The 20627-nt window shown below is 59.9% G+C and overlaps 3 protein-coding genes across 8 annotated transcripts in view; 2 read left to right on the top strand and 1 right to left on the bottom strand.

The window, feature by feature from the left end:
* The first annotated feature begins 5552 nt into the window (after positions 1-5552).
* Positions 5553-8470, top strand: GJB1 (gap junction protein beta 1). Of its 2 annotated transcripts, XM_062006766.1 has the most exons (3): positions 5591-5629; positions 6714-6829; positions 7460-8470. In XM_062006766.1, the coding sequence occupies exon 3, from the start codon at positions 7472-7474 to the stop codon at positions 8309-8311; it is 840 nt and encodes a 279-aa protein (XP_061862750.1). In that variant the 5' UTR covers positions 5591-5629; positions 6714-6829; positions 7460-7471; the 3' UTR covers positions 8312-8470. The 2 variants fall into 2 exon arrangements, with proteins under 2 accessions (XP_061862749.1, XP_061862750.1); XM_062006765.1 differs by lacking the exon at positions 6714-6829 and having other exon boundaries at positions 5553-5629.
* Positions 8471-9073: 603 nt separating this feature from the next.
* On the top strand, positions 9074-10229 carry LOC133626604 (gap junction alpha-3 protein-like). Its single transcript, XM_062006767.1, has one exon. The coding sequence runs from the start codon at positions 9113-9115 to the stop codon at positions 10007-10009; it is 897 nt and encodes a 298-aa protein (XP_061862751.1). The 5' UTR covers positions 9074-9112; the 3' UTR covers positions 10010-10229.
* A 337-nt stretch (positions 10230-10566) lies between these two features.
* The window catches only part of ZMYM3 (zinc finger MYM-type containing 3), a 30285-nt gene continuing 20224 nt past the window's right edge, over positions 10567-20627 (bottom strand). For 4 of the 5 annotated variants that reach the window (XM_062006412.1, XM_062006413.1, XM_062006411.1 and 1 more), the window contains 12 exons: positions 18012-18070; positions 17281-17449; positions 16575-16690; positions 16245-16419; positions 15606-15752; positions 14718-14821; positions 14134-14302; positions 13865-14016; positions 13340-13454; positions 12201-12455; positions 11998-12115; positions 10567-11871 (listed from right to left, as the gene is read on the bottom strand). In XM_062006412.1, the coding sequence (XP_061862396.1) occupies positions 11673-11871; positions 11998-12115; positions 12201-12455; positions 13340-13454; positions 13865-14016; positions 14134-14302; positions 14718-14821; positions 15606-15752; positions 16245-16419; positions 16575-16690; positions 17281-17449; positions 18012-18070 (1778 nt within the window). In that variant the 3' untranslated portion in view covers positions 10567-11672. Of the gene's footprint in view, positions 11872-11997; positions 12116-12200; positions 12456-13339; positions 13455-13864; positions 14017-14133; positions 14303-14717; positions 14822-15605; positions 15753-16244; positions 16420-16574; positions 16691-17280; positions 17450-18011; positions 18071-20627 lie in introns of those variants that run through there. The other variant, XR_009819633.1, reaches the window with a different exon arrangement.

The following is a 20627-nucleotide window of genomic DNA, read 5'->3' as shown; positions in this document are numbered from 1 at the left end:
AAGTGCTTTGACTCTCCCAGCTCCTGGCCCAAGGGGGTTCCCCCCGGGTCACCCCGGGGTGTTGGTGAGGTGCAGGGGGAGGAGAGGATTGGGGACGGCGCAGCCCTTGTGCCCACGCACCGATGCGAGCGGGCGAGGGGGCTGGCAGTGGGCACACGGTTCCCTGCACTGGAGCTGTGTCTCCTCGCAGGGTGATTGTATCACCAGTGCTCTGCCTGCTGAGCGCCCTGGGACTGACAAGGAGGGGGGCCGGGCATCCCTCTTGGCCGGTGCCCGGACATCCCCCCAGCGCCTTGGCATCCCAAGTGCCCTGGAAAAGGCTCCTTCACTGTGTTGGGAAGCGCCCAGGGCCATGGTGCTATAGGCAGAGGGGGCAGGGTGTGGGCACCCGGCCTTGTGCTGGGTGGGGCTCAGGGACCCTGGGAGCGGGGCCCTGGGCTGGAGACTCGGCACCCTCTGCCCATCTTTGCGCTGCAGAGAATCTCTTTTGTGTCAGTCGTTTCTCTTTGCAGAGACGTTTTTTAAGCAGATCTTTAGTTCTTTACACACTAACGGAGTCGCCGCGTTTTGTCCTTTGTAAAGATTTTAAAACCAAGTGTTCTTGATACGAAATAAAAAGCCAGTCAGAAGCCAGCGTGTGCGCGCGGGCACCAGGCGGGGGGGCGGGCACCGGGCAGGGGGGTGGGCACCGGGCAGGGCACTGCCTCCTGCACCGCCGGCCCCCCCTGCACTCTTTTGTATTTTTGATATTCTCCCTCCTGTCGCCCGTGTCCACGTGTCTCAGCCAAACAGCCCCCCCCCGAGGGCCTGCCCGCCAGCGCCACCCCCAGCCGGTGCCACCCATCACCCTGCGTGGGCATCACTCGCTGTCAGCACCCTCAGCCCGTCCCCATCAACCCAGGGCAACCCCCCGGCACCGTGTTCTAGTGCTCCCCACCCTGCCTCGCTCCCCCTGGGAGCATCCCAAAGTCCCTTTACCACTGCACCATCCCTGCCCGTGTCGCTGCCGGAGAGCAGAGGCGGTGGTTTGCAGCTGGCAGCAGGGGTGGGCAGCGCTGCGGGGCTGGCAGGGGCAAGGTGAGCAGTGTCCTGACGGCAGCGCTGCCTCCCAGCTTGCTCCTGCTGGGGCCTTTCCCCCATTGCAGGGTGACCCCCAGCTCCAGCATCTGGGGCGTGGAGGCTGGGAAGAATGGGCAAAGGCTGCTGGCGCGGGGCCGGGAGGGTGATGCAGCCCGCCCGGGGCTGGGGCACCCGCTGAGTTGGCGGCAGCCCCGTGGCTGCGGGTCCAGGGCTGGAGGAGACGGGCTTCGGTGCGGAGGAGCAGGAGAAGCTGCCCAGGAGCCCATGGGGGGGTACCCCAGCCTCAGCCCCCCCTCCCCCAGCGGGCACTGGCAGCCAGGGCCCGGGGACGCAGGGGGAAGGGCAGGGTCCCTGCGGGGACACGCCACAGCTCGTCCCTGTGCCAGACGGTCCGGCTGGCAGACGCTGCCCGCGCTGGCGGCCGTGACGCACCGGTGCCGGCCGGCTCTACCCCGGCCCCCACCCCCAGGCAGGGCTGAGGGTGAGGATGCTCGTTGGAGAATGTATTTATACCCTGTCACCCGCGCAGAGTAACAAATTCCAAATAAAACAAGTGATATTTTTAATAGCGCTGTGTCTCGTGTCTTGGAGCCTGCAGGGGCTGGGGGGCGCTCCCAGGCTGGGCAGAGCCAACCGTGGCCATGCTCCTCCCCTGGGCAGAGGGTCCAGGTGGTCCCTGTGTCACCCCAGCAGGTGGGAGTGCTGGTCCCCAGTGCAGCCTGCATGCCAACCAGCACTGTGCCAACACCGGGTATCACAGAGAGGGGGTCACACATGCCCTCAGCCCTGCTACCCCTCCCCAGCAGTGGGAGCCTATGTGGGACCTAGTCTGCCACACAGCCCCCTCTCACCAAGCTCCCCACACACATCCACCAACCCCCCCCCAGCCTTTCCCATCCTGGCTCCCCTCCCCCTGCCTGTCAACCAGAAAAGCTGCTGGTTTCATTTCTTTTTAATGTAATTTCAACTGGAGTCACCATGGAAACCAGGCATGGGGCCTGAATCGCCTCCAGGCAGCAGACAGGCAGTGGAGCCAGGGCTGAGGCCCCGAGCCTGGGGGGCTCAATGGGGGGCTCTGCCCTCTTCTCCCAGAGGCCCCTTGCAGCTGCAGTGCCACTGGTATGTCACCCTGCTCAGCATCATGTTCCAGCCCCTGTGCTGGACACCCCACAGCTCCCAGTGCTGCCCAGTGTCCCCTTACCAGCCTGTGCCACGTGTCCTGGAGCTGCAGCGTGGGCTTGGCCCAGGGGCATCAGAATGGGATTGGGGCAGGTGGAGAGGGTGAGGAAGATGGTGAAGACAGCCAGTGTGCTATGCTGTGCCGTGTCACCATGGGCAGGGCTGCTGCAAAGTGGCTGGGATGGGCAGCAGCAGAGCCAAGCTGCAGTGGGATGGTGATGGGGATTCCTGCACTGGGTTGCCTTCACCCGGATTTTTCCATGCCAACAGACTGGGCTGTGGGATCAGCTCTCTGGCTACAGGGGTGGCTGCCCATCCTGAACACTAACCTGCAACCCCATCTAGCACCTCGACTGCTGGCCTCTCTGGACTGACTCACCTGGCAGCCCAAGAACTGAGGTTCCAGGGTCCTCCCTCACAGCCCCTTCAGTGACCAGCTCTGAGAGGAATCAAGACTGAAGAACCTCGCATGAGGCCACGGGGACAGGTTTCCATGGAAATGCAGCACAGCACAGCTCTAGCAGCAGCTGCCTTGCTATGGTGCAAGGGTGGGGCCAGCCCCGCCTGATGGCCATTAGCCCATCCAGGTGATGCCAATACCACTGCCAGCTGTGTATTCTGTGGTGCCTTCTTGAAGAGGAGATGGGGAATGCCGTTCTGCCCCTGTAGAGAGGTTTGTCTTGCCCTTCTGTCCCCCTTCCTCATCCTTGTACAGTCCCATCTGCTTGCTGTCCCCATGGGCAAGGTGGTGAAGAGATGACAGGTTGCTATCATGCTGCTGACTTCAAAACTCCTGAGCTTGCCATTTGGCCAGAGTGTCCTTGACCACCAGCAGCATTTCTTTGGAAACCTGACAAAGCCCAGGGGACACTATGTCCCAGAAGGTATGTGCATTTAACGTCTGTGTGATGACTGTGGGACACCCTCATCTTCATGGGACATGGCTGAGGGAAGCATAAGGGAAATGAACCATAAAGGTGTCTCTGTCATGGGAGGGGGGAATGACACCTGTACCTAGCTCCTGTCTGCTTCAGGAGCCACAGTCAGCAGGAGGATAGGGATGCTGCTCTGCACAGTAGCATCACCAGGAGTGTCCTGGTCCTGGTCTCCCACTCCTGATGCACCAAGGACAGCAGATCTGGAAGCAGACAGGGCACACGGCTGTTCTGCTGTGTGTTGTAAGCTGCTCTGCCCTGTGCTGCAGCAGCACAAAGGATTTCTGTGCTCACCCTTCCCGGCAGAGTTGTCTCAAACCAGATGGTTTTGTCTTCCGGAGGGCAGCAGCCTGCATCCAGGGATGCCTGTGCTGTCAGCCTCAGCTTAGAAGCTTGGCCCCCCTGCACTATAGCATCCATCCAGGCTGGCAGCAAGGCCTCACCTGCCCAGGGCAGGAGAGCAAGGGGCAGAGGGCTCTGAGAGTCTGCACAGCAGCACCTTTCGCCTCCTGTCAGTAGAGGTGTTTCAGTGACGACTGGGGCTTGATTTCCTCCATCGTATTGACGCAGATTGCTGGGCTGTGAGACCTCCGACCCCAGCAAGCTGCCAGCAGCTGAATCACCCTCATCCAGCCATCAGATGTTGGCTCAGTCCTGCCCTGTCTCACCAGCTTGCCCACATTCGACGTGCCCACATCCTCCAGCTCTTTGCTGCAACTTCAGGCACCAAATTAACCTCACAATTAATATTCTTATCAAAGGTTCCGTCTCTGCTCCGTGTGGTTGTGGCCGGCGCAGGTCTGTGAGTGCTGGAGGCAGCCCCGGACAACCCGTCCCTGACCGATGGATTTTGCCCAGCTGTGTTTGCTGCTGCCGCAAACGGGCGGCGGGGCCGGGCGCGGAGGTCAGCGGCAGCCCCGGGCAGGCGGCCCGGCTCCCGCCCACCCGCGGGGCTCCGCATCTCCAGCACCAGGCGCTGCGGGACCCCGGGCTGCCCCTGCCGCTGCGGGTCATTGGGCTGTCCCTCCCCTGCCGCTGCGGGTCATTGGGCTGTCCCTCCCCTGCCGCTGCGGGTCATTGGGCTGTCCCCCGCTCCTGCCGCTGCGGGTCACCGGGCTGTCCTGCCGCTGCGGGTCATTGGGCTGTCCCTCTCCCCTGCCGCTGCGGGACCCCGGGCTGCCCCTGCCGCTGCGGGTCATTGGGCTGTCCCCCGCTCCTGCCGCTGCGGGTCATTGGGCTGTCCCTCTCCCCTGCCGCTGCGGGACCCCGGGCTGCCCCTGCCGCTGCGGGTCATTGGGCTGTCCCCCGCTCCTGCCGCTGCGGGTCATTGGGCTGCCCCTCTCCCCTGTCGCTGCGGGTCACCGGGCTGTCCCTCCACTGCCGCTGCGGGACCCCGGCCGGGCCGCCCCTCCCCGCGCCGCCGCCCCCGGCCCGTTTCGGCCCCGCAGCGCCCCCTGCTGCCACGGCCGGGGCACGGCGGCGCCGGCCGCCTCCCGCTGCCCCGCCGGCTCGGCTCCGGCCGCCGTTCCCCCCACCGCGCTGCCCGGGAGCGGGGCCGGGCTGGTGGCGGCGGCTGCGGCCGCTCCCGCGCCCCGGCGGGTGCTGCTGACTCAGCCGGCGGCTCTTATCGCGGGCCGAGATTACGGCCCCGGACGGCCCCGCCCGGGCCTCGCTGCCCGCGGCCCCCGGGACCCCCTCGCCGCCCCCGGCGGTGCGGCGCTCCCGCCCTCGTGCGGGATGGGGGGACGGTGGCGGCGCCGCCAGCTTCACGCAGAGCGCTGCACGAAGGGTCCTGCAGCCCGCGCAGGGTCCCGCAGCCCGTGCCGGGGCCCCAGAATGCGGGTCATGGGTCGCCGTGCCCCGGGGGACTGCGGAGCCGCTCAGGGCGCCGGGCGGCGGGACCTTGGAGTGAGCCGTTAGCCGGGTTAATCGTTGACAGGCTGTTTGCCGTCGCCGCCTGCACTTTCACACGTTAATTCTGGATGTTGGTGGCTCCCCGGGGACGGGCCGGCAGCCTGTGGCAGCGGCTCGGGGTGCTGAGGGTGCCCGGAGCCGTGCCCTGGGATGGACAGTGGCGTCCTGCCGTGGTGCCTGTACCTGGCGTGCAGGGGACGCGCTTGGGAGGATGCTCACAGCGAGGTGGCCAGAGAGCTCCCACGGGGACCGTGCTGGGGGGCTGGCGCTGCCTGGGTGCTGCCGTGGCCCCCGGGGCTGTCCCCAGGGGATGCTGGGGCTCGGCAGAGGGTGCCTCAGCGGTGTGAGTGAGGGCTGGACACACCTGCAGTGTTTACTTGGCAGGGAGTAAGTCCTGGAAGGAGAGAGGCTGTCTGGGAGGGGGTGGGTGACGTGCAGGAGGGCAGTATAAAGTCCAGGGTGTTGCACTAGAGGCTGAGGCCACCGCGTTCCCCAAGAGCTTTGCCCGTCACGGTGCTGAGGTGAGAGCCTGGTGGGCACAGCCCTGCTGCGGGGGGTGGCCACAAGCCCCCCAGCTGGGGGGCACAGGAGGGTCCAGGGTGGGAGCCACAGAAGTGCTTGACTGTGGACCAGGGAGGGCAGAGGCAGGGGTGCCGGAGCACGGCAGGGTGAGGAGCCCCGGCTGCCCTCACCACAGCTTCACTGGAGGGTCTTTTGCCCTCCACTGTTTGCACAGCTTCTGGTGCTTGCACCTTGGGCTGAGGGGAGGAGGTGGCATCTAGGATGCCATTGTTGCCCCACCACCCTGTGATCCTCCAGCTGGGAGGTTTTACTGGATCTACCGCTCCCTGCTTGAGGCTGAGGACTAAACCCGAGTGACACGGCACCATCCCTGTGAGGACTGGGCACAGGCAGGGTATGGCTGGGATACCAGCCCCGAGGGACGTGGGCACTGGGGTTCTGCAAGCGCAAGGACTTTGCCTCCACCGGTGTCAGCAGCTCTCTCTCCCAGGACAAGAGCACAGCTCCTGCAGCACATGGCTCAGCACCGAGTGCAGCCTCGTTAGCGCACAGCCAGTCACTCTGGCAGACTTTCCCAGGAGGAGGCATCTGCAGGGCAGCTCTTTGCAGCTGCTAATGCTGGCACCAACCCCTTGGCAGCAGAGCCTTGAGGGCATGGTGGGACCCACAGGGGCTGTACCAAGCACACCCAGCCTCATGGGCCCCCACAGACTGCTCAGGGCCGTACCGGAGAGCAGCCAGAGCCCAGCTCCAGCACTGTCTGTCAGTGTGGGATGGGCATGCAGCCGGGCTTTGCCATGCATCCCGAGGAAGGGATCCCTGGGCACCCAGGAGGGTCCTGCCAGGCAGAGCACAGGGCCCCCCCGTGGGTGGCGGCCGGAGGGGCCGCGGCAGGGCCCGGAACAGGGTGAGGTGGCAGCGGGTGCGGGGCTGGGCAGCGGGGACGCAGCACACAGGCACTTTGTTTGGGCAGGGTGGGCGGAAGTCAGAGCGTTGGATCTGAATGCTAAAGTGTGTTGTTCAGGGGCCTGATAAAGGCTCCATTGTATGTAAATAGTTTATAAAGCAGCATATGACTTCCAGTGCAGGGCAGTGGCGGATAGAGACGAGGGCAGGCGGAGCAGAGCTCTCCTGCGAGAGACATGAGACCTTAGAGGGGTCGTTGGGGGCAGCGCGCGAGGACTCTTCCTCACTGGCAGGTACGCGCCCGCGGGACCCTCCACGCTGCGAGAAGCCAGAGGGCAGGTCCTAACAGCATCAGCCTTGTGCTGAGAGTGGGAAGCACCTCCTGGGGCTGCTCAGTGCTGGTGGGGTGGGGGTTGGTGCTTGGGATGCGGGGTCAGCCCATGCTCACCAGGCAGAGATTGCTCTAAGACAGTGGCAATGCGTGGCTGCAGGGGGTGGGGGTCCCCAGCTTGGAGCTCCCTAGCCCCACTGCTGAAGGAAAGAGGGGGGACAAAGGCAGGGAGGTGCTGGTGGAGAGGAGCTCATGTTGCTCCTTGTGTCCATTCCTAGCCAGAGAGCTCAGTGCTGGTTACAGATCAGGAGTCTCTGCAGAGGTGTGGGAGCTTCATCCCCACTCTCTATGGCCCCTGTGGGTCAGGATCTTTGTGCCAATGTGGGGTGGCAAAGCAGGAGCAGCTGGCACTGCAGGGCCAACCCGGTCCCCTGCATGCTCTGGCCAAAACGCTGCCCTGAGCCATGTCAGCAGTGGGAGCTGCTGCAGCCAGTTGCTCCTGAGTCCCTCCTGAGGCTGCTGGCACCAGAGCCAGGACTCTGAGCTGGCTCTTCCTGCTCCTAACGCCGTCTCTCGCTGCTTGACCCTGCAGACGTGAGGGACGATGAACTGGGCCGGCCTCTACACGGTGCTGAGCGGGGTGAACCGCCACTCCACTGCCATCGGGCGCATCTGGCTTTCTGTCATCTTCATCTTCCGGATCATGGTGCTGGTGGTGGCGGCCGAGAGCGTCTGGGGGGATGAGAAATCCGCCTTCACGTGCAACACCCAGCAACCCGGCTGTAACAGCGTCTGCTACGACCACTTCTTCCCCATCTCCCACATCCGTCTGTGGGCCCTGCAGCTCATCCTGGTCACCACGCCAGCCCTCCTCGTGGCCATGCACGTGGCCTACCAGCAGCACCAGGAGAAGAAGCTGCTGGTGCTGACGGGACACGCGGACCCCAAGCACATGGAAGAGGTGAAGAAGCACAAGATGCGCATAGCGGGTTCGCTCTGGTGGACGTACGTCTTCAGCGTGGTCTTCAGGCTGCTCTTCGAGGCCGTGTTCATGTACATCTTCTACATGCTCTACCCAGGCTACCAGATGGTGCGGCTGGTCAAGTGTGAGGCTTATCCCTGCCCCAACACTGTCGACTGCTTCATCTCCCGGCCCACTGAGAAAACCATCTTCACCGTCTTCATGTTGGTCACCTCCAGCGTCTGCATTGTCCTCAATATGGCAGAGCTGGTTTATCTGGTGGTGCGGGCATGTGTCCGCCGAGGCCAGCACAACTCCAACCCCTCCTCAGGGAAGAGCTCCTTCTATGGCCACAAGCTCTCCTCTGAGTACAAGCAGAACGAGATCAACCAGCTGCTGACGGACCAGGACAGCTCTCTCAAGGACATGCTGCGCCGCAACCCCGGGCTGCAGGAGAAGGGCGACCGCTGCTCTGCCTGCTAGGGCCAGTGCCACAGGGGTCTCAGCCCTTGCCCCCGCCCCACAGCCACCCCATGGCCCTGTGCTCTTCCTATCTCACAGATGGCATCCCTCAGGTGCCGCTCTGGCCCTCTCGGATGGCCAGGAGGGCATCTCTGGCCATTAAATCTCCATTCCCAGGCACTGCCTTCCTCCTTTGTGCTCTGGCCAGGATGTGCTGGAGGCTGGGGTGCTGGACTGGGGTGTCCCCCCCAGCCCCCAGGGGCTGGGCTGGGGCTGTGGCTGCGGTGGCCTGGCAGCTGGCATGCTGGAGCAGTGATCCCTGGGTGGCATTGAGCAGTGTCCAAGGGCTCACGCTCCCCCAGCACCAGCCCCTGCAGCCCCGAATATATTTAGAAAAGTGCCCAGACCAAAAATAGAGGGAAGAACTTTCCCCAGTGGCTGTTTCATCTGCCAGTCACAATGAAAGCCAATGGGGCACCCAGCTGCCTTGTGCCCCAATAACCCTGTGCCCACCGTCGAGGGGACAGGCAGAGCCTGTCTGCAGCCTGCTGAGGAGCTGGGAGCAGCTGGGAAGGGGCTTCGCAGCATCCCACGGGCACGGGAGCACCGGGCTGTGCCCCACACACCCGACGGTGAGGGGTCCCCGTGCCAGATTGCTGACAGAGGGCACTGCTCCCTGGGACAGGTCAGGGGGGCCCATGGGACACAGAGTGGGGACACTCTGGGGCCAGCCGTGGGTTAGGTCCCGGCCAGGGGATGGGGCGGTGGTGGGGCAGGTTGTGGGGCGGCCGTGTCTGGAGGGTGGCTGTCTTGCAGGGTGCCATGGGGGACTGGAGCCTGCTGGGGAGGCTGCTGGAGCGTGCCCAGGAGCACTCCACAGTGGTGGGGAAGGTCTGGCTCACCGTCCTCTTCGTCTTCCGCATCCTGGTGCTGGGGGCGGCCGCTGAGCGAGTGTGGGGCGACGAGCTGTCCGGCTTTTCCTGCGACACGCAGCAGCCCGGCTGCCAGAACGCCTGCTACGACAGCACCTTCCCCATCTCCCACCTCCGCTTCTGGGTCCTGCAGATCATCTTCGTCTCTACCCCCAGCCTCGTGTACCTGGGCCACATCCTGCACCTGGTGCATCTGGAGGAGAAGGAGCGGCAGCGAGCGGCAGCGCGGGCAGGCGGCGGGGGCAGGCGGCAGCGGCCCCGGCAGCCGCGGCTCCCGGCGGGGGACACGCGGGGACGGGTCTGCATGCGGGGGGCCGTCCTCAGGACGTACGTCTGCAACATCGTCTTCAAGGCTCTCTTGGAAGTGGGTTTCATCGTGGGCCAATACGCCCTGTACGGCTTCCAGCTGAAGCCCCTCTACACCTGCAGCCGCTGGCCCTGCCCCAACACGGTCAACTGCTACATCTCCCGGCCCACTGAGAAGACCATCTTCATCCTCTTCATGCTGGGGGTGGCTTGTGTGTCTCTGCTGCTCAACCTGGTGGAAATCTACCACCTGGGTCTCACTAAGTGCCGGCAGGGGCCAGGCCCCGAGTGCCACACCTCGCCCGGTTCCGGTGGTGCTGCGGGGCCCTGCGGCACCTCCGTCGCCCTGCCCAGCCACGGCAGCCCTACGGATGCTGGCAGAGCCCCCCAGGGCCTGGCACCGCTGGGGAACATGGCTGCATGGCTGGGCGTGGGCGGTGGGTCCCATGGGAAGGCGCGAGCAGCAGACCTGGCAGTGTGAATGGGGGCTGCTGGGACGCTCAGGGATGGGCAATCCACAGGTGGCCACAGCTGTGGTTCTGTCTCTGGGCCCTGCCAGGCTCTTGGCATTGACCCCGCCACGCCAATGCGAGATGGGCACGGCTCTGGTGCCACGGCTCCCTGCACTCCTGGGAGCAGTGGGACTGAGGGGAGGGCTGCGCTGGGGCAGGGGCCTGTTGGCCCTGTGGGTAGCAAATAAACAGCCACTGGCACCTCACTCGACTCCTGCTCTGCCCACGGGCACCGCGGCATCGGTCTCAAACCAGTCCCGCCCATGGACATGCCATGGCCAGGGCAGGGCCACGGCTGGGTTGGGTTGGACTGCAGCCCTATGGGCAAGGGATGGACTGGGCATGCCAGGCTGGCACCAGCAGGCACGGAGAGCTGGCAGCACCCCAGAGCCAGACAAGGTAGGAAGTGCTGGCAGCACAGGCAAGGCAGGGATGGACAGGAGGGAGGTGCAGAGCAGCAGTAGCACACGGGCCCTGCTCTCCTGCCCTGCCCACCCTGCCCAGAGGGGAACAGCAGGGGCTGCCAAAAGTTTTCCACATCTTTATTTGAAATGAATGGTTTCCAGAGACACAGGGTTAGTCCTACTGCCCTGGCATCACTACAACAAGACTGGTGAGCAGCTCACTCTCCACATGGACACAGAAAACAGATGGCCCCAAGCCAGGGCCCAGAACAATATATACAGGCTCAATGGGAGACCCATGTACAGCTCAAGAAAACCGACCAGAACACAAGGAAGGGCAGGAGGCAGCAGGGAGAGGCACAGCCAGAGCCAGGCTTGCCTAGGGCAGGGCACTGGCATCCTGCTGCTTTGGGAGGGAGAGGGGAGGACAGGCAGAACTCTTTGCTTCTGCCAGCAGCTGCCCAAGCCCCTGGCTGGAGCAGAGAGACCCACTGATGGCACTTTGCACCAGGGAAGGGGGGAGGGGGTTTCATCAGGAGTGGGGACAGCACTGGCACAGACCCGTCTCCATCAGTTTTCCACTGACTCAGAAAACATTGACACAACAGAGGGACACGTCCTGCAGCAGAGCTGAGGCTCTGCCCTTGTGCTCCAACACCAGTGCCTGCCGCTCCATGCAGCCGGCCCCAGCCTCTCTCAGCCCTGTGAACAAACTCTCCCACTGGCCCAGCAGCTCTCAGGCTGCCACTTGTCCTTCCCCAGTGGCTTCAAACCACCACCCTGCTGCAGGAGCAGAGCTGTTGTTCTTGCTGTGCTGCCCACAGCCCTGGGAGGGTTGACTAAGAGAAGGGGCAATTCAAAGCCTCGGGCCGCTGGTCCCAGAGAGCGCTCGGCCGTATTGTGCGGTTCCTGCCCCGGGGCAGGGGGTAGAGGGGTACGGGGCTGGGCAGAGGCAGCTGCCCCAGGAGCTCTGCCACCCCTGTGCTGTGGGGACTGACCCTGGGGAAGATGGCTCACCCAGCAGCCGGGACAGGAGGCAGGGCTGAGCCGCGTACATAGGACAGGCCTGTAAGGAGCAGGATGGGATGTCCAAGTCCAGTTCGGATGAAGGGACAGCACTGCCACAATACCATCCCCTCCCACGCCGCACGGCCCCAGCCCTGCATGGGGAGGCAGGGACACAAGGAGGCCCAGGCTGGAGCACAGCCAACCTGGCAGCACCTCTCCCTTAGTCCATGTCATCCTCCAGGCTGCCGAGGCGACTGTGCTCCTCGTAGATCTCCCTGACGGCCAGGATGCGGTTGAGCATGCTCTCCAGCATGCTGCGGTCCATGGGGATCACGGAGTACCAGAGCGGGGACTCGGCGATGCACGAGCGCTCGGGCTGCAGGTAGAAAACGTCGTTGCGGTTCCGCAGGCTCTCGGGACTGTAAAGAGAGAGAGATCAGCTCCAGGGGCTCAGAAAGCCCAGCCAGGCGGGGCTGAAGGCTTGTCACAGCCTCTCAGAAGGGGACTCGAAACCTCCCAGGCCCCTTCTCCAGAGCAAGCCTCACCATTTGGAGAGATAGAACTCATAGAACTTGACGGGGCAGCGGAGCGGGTTCATCCTGTTCTCCCGCTGCTCCAGCACCGGCACCTCCTCCTCACGCTTCCGCTTGCCAGAGCCGCCGTCTGCAGGGGGCGAGAGAGCGGGCTCGTGGCTGGGACCCCACGGGTGACACAGGGACAGGGGCAGAGAGACGCCGTCACAGCCTACCTCGGCCTTTCTTCTGCTTGGCAGGAGCGTAGTAACGGATGCTCACCACCTTTGTCACGCCACGGGCCGTGCTGCACTTGCGGGACTGGCGCACCACGTTGGTGAAGGAGAGCTGCATGTGCTCCTCTGCTGTCTGCAGCCCAAAGAACTTGGTGTTGAAGAACATGAGGGTGTTGAGGAGCACAAAGGGTGAGTAGACTCCCAGCTGCTTGCACTCCCAGAGGTGCTCCTCTTCGACACGTGAGAAAACCGTGTCTGCAACACACAGGAAGAGTCAGGTCACGTCAACAGGGGCCTTGTGGCAATCCTTTCACCCTGCCCAGGCAGGCTCACTGCAGAAGACTGATGCTTTACCACACCCCCTTTTCCACGAGGTTATTTCTCCAGAGCCATCAGCAGAGCTAGATGATGGCTCTGCCCAGCCACAAGCCACCCCAGAATGCAGCCAAACCCCAATCCTCCCCCTTCAAAGAAGCCAAATCAATTCCTAACCACTCATCCCTACAGATGGCCACAAAGTAAACTCCAGGTCAGTGCTCCACCACACTCAGCTGGGTTGAAGAAATAGCAGACAGGGCAGACATGGCCAGCTCCTGCCTAGACACACAAGCCAAATGCCTCTGCCTGGGACAGCCAATATGCAGAGGTGAGGCTGGATCTGTGAAGTAACCACTGATCATACACCACAGGGAAAGCAACCCAGATCACAGCATCATTAAAATCATCTGCAGAGCTCCTAGTCCACTGTCAAGGCAGCAGCACAGCAACCTGACCAACACTTAGCACCATGTGCAGGGCTCACTCATGTATGGAAACACAAAGGCATGGGCCATCCTGCCTCCAGGGTCTGCCAAAGGGTGCAGGTACCACTGTGAAGAGTTGTAAAGTGCAAAGTGCCTCCAGACAAAGTGCTCTGCTTCCAGCTACCTTGACTGGGCAATAAAAGCTGCTGAGGCATAAACCAGGCTGACTCTGCTTGTTGGTATGGGTCAGTACAATCACAAGACACAGCAGCACCACGCTGCCTATGCCAAGGAAAGGTGAGGCTGGGGAAGCACAGCCAGACTGGAGGGAGGATCCAAGGCTAGAAGCACAAACTGGGTACACGTGGTGACTGAAAGTACGCTGGAGACACGTACTATTTGGTAAGAGTGTGGGTTGCCAGCCGCTCAGGGACTTGTTCAGCTCCTGCACGAAGGTCAGGTAGTAAAGGTCTGTAAATATATTCACCATACGATTGTTCTCAAGCAGGTACTAGAAAGAACAGAACACATAGTCAGGAGAGACACAGCAGCACCTGAATGCAATCCCTCCCCAGAGAGCCCAGGGCACACATGCTGAGCAGAGCCGAAGCAGGGCAGACTTCTAAAACCAGCCACTTCTGAGAGCTACGAGGAAAACCACAGGGCATAACAAAGCAGGCTCAGTGTTGAAGAGATAACTAAATCCACAGAGATCTCCCAGCCCTCCTCAAGGATGTGCAAGGCTGGGGAATAGCTGCTACTCTACACACTGGGCTAGGGAACAGTGAGCCAGGAGGGCTGCTGTCCTGGGCTGAGGCACTGAAGGAGAGTCTAGTGAGCCCCTTTGGGCCCCCAGAAGGCAGAACAAAGGGTACAAGCTCCCCTCCTCAGATCTGACCCTCAGGACGAGGCCTCTCTCACCTGCTGGATGCCAAGGCAGAGGTAATAGATGCTGTCTGGTTCGTAACGCTCCCCGTTGGGCCGTGTTATCTCCTTGACGAACTGGGCCAGGCCGTAGTTGAGCTCAGCTGCTGTGCAAGCCAAGATATCTTCCTTGATCCTCATTGGCTTGGCTGTGGAGACAAACACAGTATCCTCAGACAATAGCCTGCAAGGTCAGGAGCACCTCAGCACCCTGGGACCAGGCTTCCAGGTTTCTGCCACTCCACACATCCAGACAGGACACTTACGGCCGAAGCGCAGCTCCTCTCCCTTGCTGCTCTCCCCCGCTGCGTACTTGGCTTGCACCCAGGACTTCCAGGCATTCACCCCATAGGAGTAGTTGAGCACTGTGCAGTTGGGCTGGCTGCTTATGGAGTCCCGGGAACAGCTTTCAGAGAGCACCAGACGCTTCTGCCCCTGCAGAGAGGCACAGTGTGAGGCGGGGTACCTACCTGGGATAGATGCAAGAGTCCTGGCCACCTCTTAGACCTGGGACTGCCAGCTCCCTTCCTCTTGTGCCTATGCCAGCAGGGATCCTTCTGCTGACAGCCAAGTCAATGAGGTCCATTAGTTATGGCCTGTGGTACTCAGGCAGGCACGAGACTCTCAGTCAGCTTTCACATGACCTCTGGCATCCAAAGCTCCTCCAAAGTGACAGGCAAGTATTTTTATGGAAGGAGTGGCCCACAGACCAGGCATGCCCTGAAGGAAGGGGGCACAATCTCCCCAGCACACTAAACCCTCTGGCACACTTCACCTCATACATCCCAGATGGCAGCTCCCACTCCAAACCTAAAGAGCTTTAAGGAGGTAGTGCCCAAGCAGAGCTCACCTTTCGGACAGCACGAGGCAGATCCTGCTCTGTGGACACATCATCTGGTCCCACCAGCCCACAGTCAAACAGGAAGTCCACACTGGGATTGATGTCTAGAGGGTCTGAAAGACAGGCAGAAGAGGTCAGCTGAGACTTCTCATCTTGTCCCCTGTGCTGGCCTGGTTCTTACAGCAAGATGAAGAGGGAACACACAGCCCAGTGCTTCACACCCTCCCCCCCACGTTGCCTGGAATGAACTTTTAGCCACAGCCCAACAAATAGAGCTCTGGCAGATGATGTTAAGTTTTCTCAGACTAACCAAGGCCCCACATTCTCCCTCCTGACAGGCTTTTGTCTGGTTTTAAAACCTGAGGATCATTCCTCATCCCTTTGTGCTAGGCCAGCACTGGGGCCAGCCTGGTACAGACATCTCAATTCTCTGTGCTACCATCATGCCTCAGCACTGCTGTGCTCCTGCATCTTCTTCCACCTTCTGCCTGCTAATGGCCATTGAGCAATTCTGCGGTCTTCCAGGATGCCTTGCCCTGTCCAGGTCTCTCCCTTTGCTGAATGCTCTGGAATCATCATGCATAAACAGCACTGCTGCCTTGCTCTTTGTGCTGTTAAAATCAGCTGCTCATTCCCCCTTCTCTGCAGACCTATTGTTTGCAACAGGTCAGTCAGCCTCCACACACACACATAGTCCAAAAGTGGTGGTTTCCTCACCCCTACTGTGAGTACTCATCTGCAAGACTCAGTTCCTGGCCTCAAGCCCCACCACTCAGAGGGTGTGGGAAAGTAAGTTTACCCAGTTCTTAATACTGCTGGCAACAGTTGGCCAAGGGCAGCAGCAGGATCCTGCTGTAGCATGAGCAGCCCTGCATGCCAGCTTCACCCAGCTCTTACTCTTGGGGAAGTCAGCCTCCAGGTCCTGGCCCGGCTCATCGAGGACGTTTGCCATCTTGACAGCCATAGCCAACACATCGTCTCGTGCTGGTCCAAACAGGTCACAGTCCTCCAGGAGACCCTCTGCACTCTGGTTACTCACCAGGTCTGCAATGGAAAAGCAGATCATCAACCCAACTTCCATGAAAGTCTATTGTCTGTTTTCCCTGTGACAGCTGGAAAATGAAGTTAGGCTCCCTGGAGCACAACTCTGTGCTCAGAGCAGCCCCATGACATCTGTGCTGCCCAGCAAGACATTGGATATCTGTCTTGTCCCCAGACACAGCCCTAGTCACTGAGGCTTGAGGAATGCAGCCCCCAGGTGAAAAGATCTGCAAAGTCAGGACTGCTAGTCTTCTGTCTGGGAAGCTACTTTAGGTAAGAGCAGTCACTCCCAAAGGGACAGTGTCAGACATTACTCCCTGCTGTGGCTCTTCCCTCCTGGCACTTCCTCAGCAGAAGTTGAAGACATGCTCTTCACAGCTCTGTTTTCCAAGACTTTGGGAGTACTGTGATCCAGAGAGATGTTCTAGCTCAAAGAGCTGTCAAACCCCACATAATCCCAGCAGTTAGGCCAGACCAAGCTGTGGCAGAACCTACCACACAGGTCTGAGGAGGCCTTGTCCAGTTCCTCAGCCTCTGCAATCATCTCAGCCATGGCCAGGATGTCAGCCTCCAAGGGATTGGAAGGGATCTTCACCTTCAGCTCCTCAATGGTCTCCACAATCTTATCTGTGCTCTCCAGTGTGGTGGGCAAGAACATTGGCACAGGCACCTGTCAACAGCAGCACAACAGGCAGAAAACTGACACTCAGCCCACTGATGTAAAAGCAGAGGCAGAAGAAGAGGACAAACAGAGAAGCAGGGAGGCTGCAGCAAGGCAGGACTGAGACCACAAGAGACCAGGAGCAGAGGGAGTATGTTGCTTACCGGGACAGGCATGGAGAAAGGCACAGGTACTTTCTGGCAGTACATATGCATAGGCACAGGCACGAAGATTGGGACGGGGATTGGCAACACAATCACCTGGGGCTTCCAGTCAGCCTCTGACAAGAGCAAAAGTATGTCAGTGAGCTTGCTCCCAGCAGCTCCTCCCCCCAGCCCCGCTGCACACTGCCATGCCCTAGCCATCCAGTACCACGGCCCCTCCAGCCACCAGTTTCTTTGACTCATGGGCAGAGCTGGTGCAGCAACAAGCCAAACAGCCTTGCAACAAGAGGGACTTGCCAGAGGTGCAAGCCCTGCTCTTATGTGGCCCTGCTGAGAAGTCTAGTTGCCTTGCATATGCTGGAAACACACATGTACCCAACAAGAGCTACACAGTGGAACCTGCTCAGCAGATGGTCCCTCAGACAAGTTGATGAACTCCAGAGGATCAGGAGTTTTCCCACAAGAGGTTGGATCATGCTGCGGTGCTCTCTGCATCTCTCCTTTTGCTGCTGATGGAAATGGGCTCCCTACCTCTAGCCCTGCCACGTGTGTCCTGCACTGCCCTGAGACTCCTCAGCATGGTGCCAAACACCCAGCCACTCCACACTGCATTTCAAGCTGGCTTCAACCTTTAGTCTGTAGCAGGGATGTGCCACTTGCCTTTCAAAAATGCCCCAGTAACCCTGCGATGGTCGTCTTTTCCTACCTGTTTGACATGCTTTGGACTTCATTTCTATCTTGCAGGAAATGCCCCTGTTCTGCATCAGTGGTTTACACATGGCAGCTTTGTTTTTCCTAGGGGTGGATGGAACCAGAGCAGGCTGGGGAGGCTGTGCAGCTGGAGATACCTGGGCTGAGGAGGTCTTTGCTGACAGCTGAGGAAACACAGAAAGCAGAAGGTTGGTGTCAACCTAATGCAGCATCCATCTCCTCCCAACCATGGGTACAGCTGGAGACTCCTGAAGCACATCCTGGAGCCTGGAAGTCCCCAAGACACACATGTGGATGCCCCTATGGCTGGACCCAGCTGAAGGACTGCCAAGCTGCTCCTGGTAGGCAACAAGCCTGTGTGGCATCTCTGCAGTGGCCATCAGGGAGTCTGGCACTGTTCACTCCTGCCCACAGGGCAGTGGGGAACACAGTGGGACAGTGACTATGCCCAGGCACAGCAATGTGCACAGAGCAGCCTGTGCCACAGCGGCAGGTTGTTCTGGAGCCCATCATCAGTTCCTGGGGAATGGTTACTCTTCCCCCTTGCAGGAGATATACTGATGCTGCCCTCCCCAGCAGCTCCTGTCAGCTCCCACTACCCAGACATTTTCAAGTGCCTTGGTTGTAGAATAATTAATCCTCCCTGAGCAATGGCAGATCTGTCCTCTCTCTGGAGACATTCCCTTTGTGCTGTCTTATAAACTCCTACCCTCCAACAGGCCTTACCATGTTAGTCTCTGACTTCTGTGAGGAAGGGGCAGGTGGTTTTGCCTCTGAAGTCTGACCTGTAAAAGAAAATAACAACTCTTCAGTTCAAGAGCTCACGGGACAGCAGGTCCCATTGCTGGGACTGGAGGTGGCAGCAGCCAGAGGACAAGGACAGGCTCCCCAGAGACTGCTCGTGGCCACTCCAGCAACAGTTAATGTTTCCACAATCTCTAGCCCTAGCAGCTCAGAAGACACTACAGCTCCAAAATCACGTCATTCCCCTGTCATTTTGTGCTCCCTTGCGGTCCACCCCACCCCCATCAGAGCAGGTCAGGGCAAATCCCGGTCCCTTGTACAATGGAACCCAGGGCTCTACTCTCAGCTCTGCCTATTGGCTTGCTGTACCCAGCCATGGCCCCTCCCTGTGCCTCCATCTCTCTGCTACAAATATCTTGGCAAAGTGCTTCGAGATCCCTAGGAAGAAGGCGACAGAGGAAGGAGCAGCGTTCCAAGATCCCGCAAGCAAGCAGAGCGACAGCTTTACCCCAGCCCTAGGGATGCAGGATACTCCCCCAAGGAAACAGGGGATCACCTGCAGGTAGGAGGCACGTGTGGTAGACACTAGTCTCTGGTGGTGACAGCATCATCCTCGCTTGGATGCTAATTCCAGCTCATTTGCTCTGCAGAGAACCTGCATCCGTCTCAAAGGCTGATGAGCTAAAAGAGCACCTTCATCCAAGTTTCCTGTGAGCCCTGGTTACCCATCTGGCTGGGAAAAAGAACTGCCTTCTACAGCACTGACTAACCATGAGCCATGCATGAAGGAGACACCTGCAAGGATAGCAGCAGGTCTCAGCATCCAAAGAGAGTGACGGGTCCATCTGCACCTCCTCCATAGAGACAGACTCTCCTGGAAAGTCCCAGACTCCCAAAGGTCCAACACACAGTCATTGCACTGGGCAGATTTCCTCTGCCCCAAGGAAGCTCAAGACAGCTCTCAAGCAACTGGAGGCCCAGCAGGGTGAACTTGCTGCCCACCACAGGGATTCCAGCTGGAGGGAGCTCTCTAGCCTGCAGCTGAGCATTCAGACATAGGATCTGCAACAGTCTCAATGGGTCCAAGAAGTCCCTGTGATGAGCCTGAAGGGTAGCAGGTCTAGGTGGGGGACAGGAATAGCTTGAATAAGAAAAGACAAGCTATGGAATAGGAATGAAAATTGATTCTGCTGCAACAGAATGAAAAGCAAAGTTGATTGCCCCACAGGCCAATGACAGAACACTAAGGAAAACAAGATCCTTTTGCCACAAAGCTCTATGTGCTACAGGTCCACGCTTCCAGGAAAGCTGCAGCTTCTTCTTTACTCTTATCCCAACACCAGCAAGAAGATGTCAAGGCACTGCATGCACCACCTGTGACTTCTGGCCCTGTCCTCTCCAGCTGAACAGCCCTGTGTAGAGACAGCTCCACCTGGAAATCTCTGGGCACAGTTCTGTGGCAGGAGCTCCTCAACCCCTCACCCCTCATGACAAACTATTCCCAGCAAAAGAATGGCCACTTTTTTTCTGTCAGCAAGCACTTGCAGGATCACCAGATTGTCATCAGCCACTGGGTCACAGGAATGAATGGTTTTAGGCAACCACTGGTTGCAAGAGAAGCAAGTAATCAGTAGCTCTGCCCAAGATGGGCCAGAAACCCAGGTAGCTGGCAACGCAGTTGCCAGGCCCACAGGACACCCTGGCTGGACCAGGCAGCAGCTGTTCCTCACCATGCACTGACAAACTGGTCCTCCTGAAATCTCCTGCACACTGGGCTGGAAAGCTCTCTGTATAAGCACATGGCAGGCCATGCCTGCAGCACCCTTACACTGCAAGCTGAGCACTAAGCCACAGTCTCAGGACAAGAATGTCCACAACTATCTCATAACTGGCAAGGAAAGAGTGTGCCAGACCACAGAGGGCCCAGTGCCAGGAGCAGCATTCACCAAGCAAGGCAGCTGCAGGGGCAGCCTGGAACTTGTGCTCAGCTGAGTGCTCACCACTGCTGACAGGCTTTTCCTTGGCTGCCCTCAGAGTCCTCTGCTTCACAGGATGCAGAGAGGCAGCTGTGGCACAGTGAAAGGTGATGCCCCATGTGACAAACAGCGAAGCTCTTGGGGGCCTTCATGCTTGGTGGTGGTGGAGAATGTACTTAGTCTTGCAGTTCATGGTTCCAAGGAGACAAGTGGCCCAACAGTGTGAAACACACTTCCCTCTGCAGGCAGAGCTTGCTTGTTTTGCCTGTGTCTCAAAAGCACTGTTACCAGTCTCTCACAAACGAGATGCTTTGAAAGCAAAGGACAAATGGAACAGTACGGCTAAGGCTGTGGAATCACTTGCTGACCTATAGGAACCAGCAAATTTAACACCTCTTCCTTTCCTGGGCAGCAGGACAGTCTGTGCCCCATCAACCAGACTCCCCCTGGGCATCCCCATGCCAGCAGAAACCAACAGTTCCTTATCCAGGTTATTCCAGTGTGCTCCCACTTGAACTGTTGCCTCACACGGCCTTCCATGGAGCATGGTTCTTGGAGGGCAGGTTGAGACTTCTCTGACTGGGGGAACCTGCTGCTTCTGGCAGAGCAACTCTGCTTTGCT

This window comes from Colius striatus, chromosome 13 (genome assembly GCF_028858725.1).
Source record: "Colius striatus isolate bColStr4 chromosome 13, bColStr4.1.hap1, whole genome shotgun sequence".
Classification (NCBI taxonomy): domain Eukaryota; kingdom Metazoa; phylum Chordata; class Aves; order Coliiformes; family Coliidae; genus Colius; species Colius striatus.
The sequence above is the reverse complement of the archived record's forward strand: the minus strand, read 5'-3'. Positions and strand labels throughout refer to the sequence as shown.

Bases quoted from the DNA above. Each gene is read 5' to 3' on its own strand.
- GJB1 (XM_062006765.1), top strand. From the start codon at position 7,472: ATGAACTGGGCCGGCCTCTACACGGTGCTGAGCGGGGTGAACCGCCAC.
- LOC133626604 (XM_062006767.1), top strand. From the start codon at position 9,113: ATGGGGGACTGGAGCCTGCTGGGGAGGCTGCTGGAGCGTGCCCAGGAG.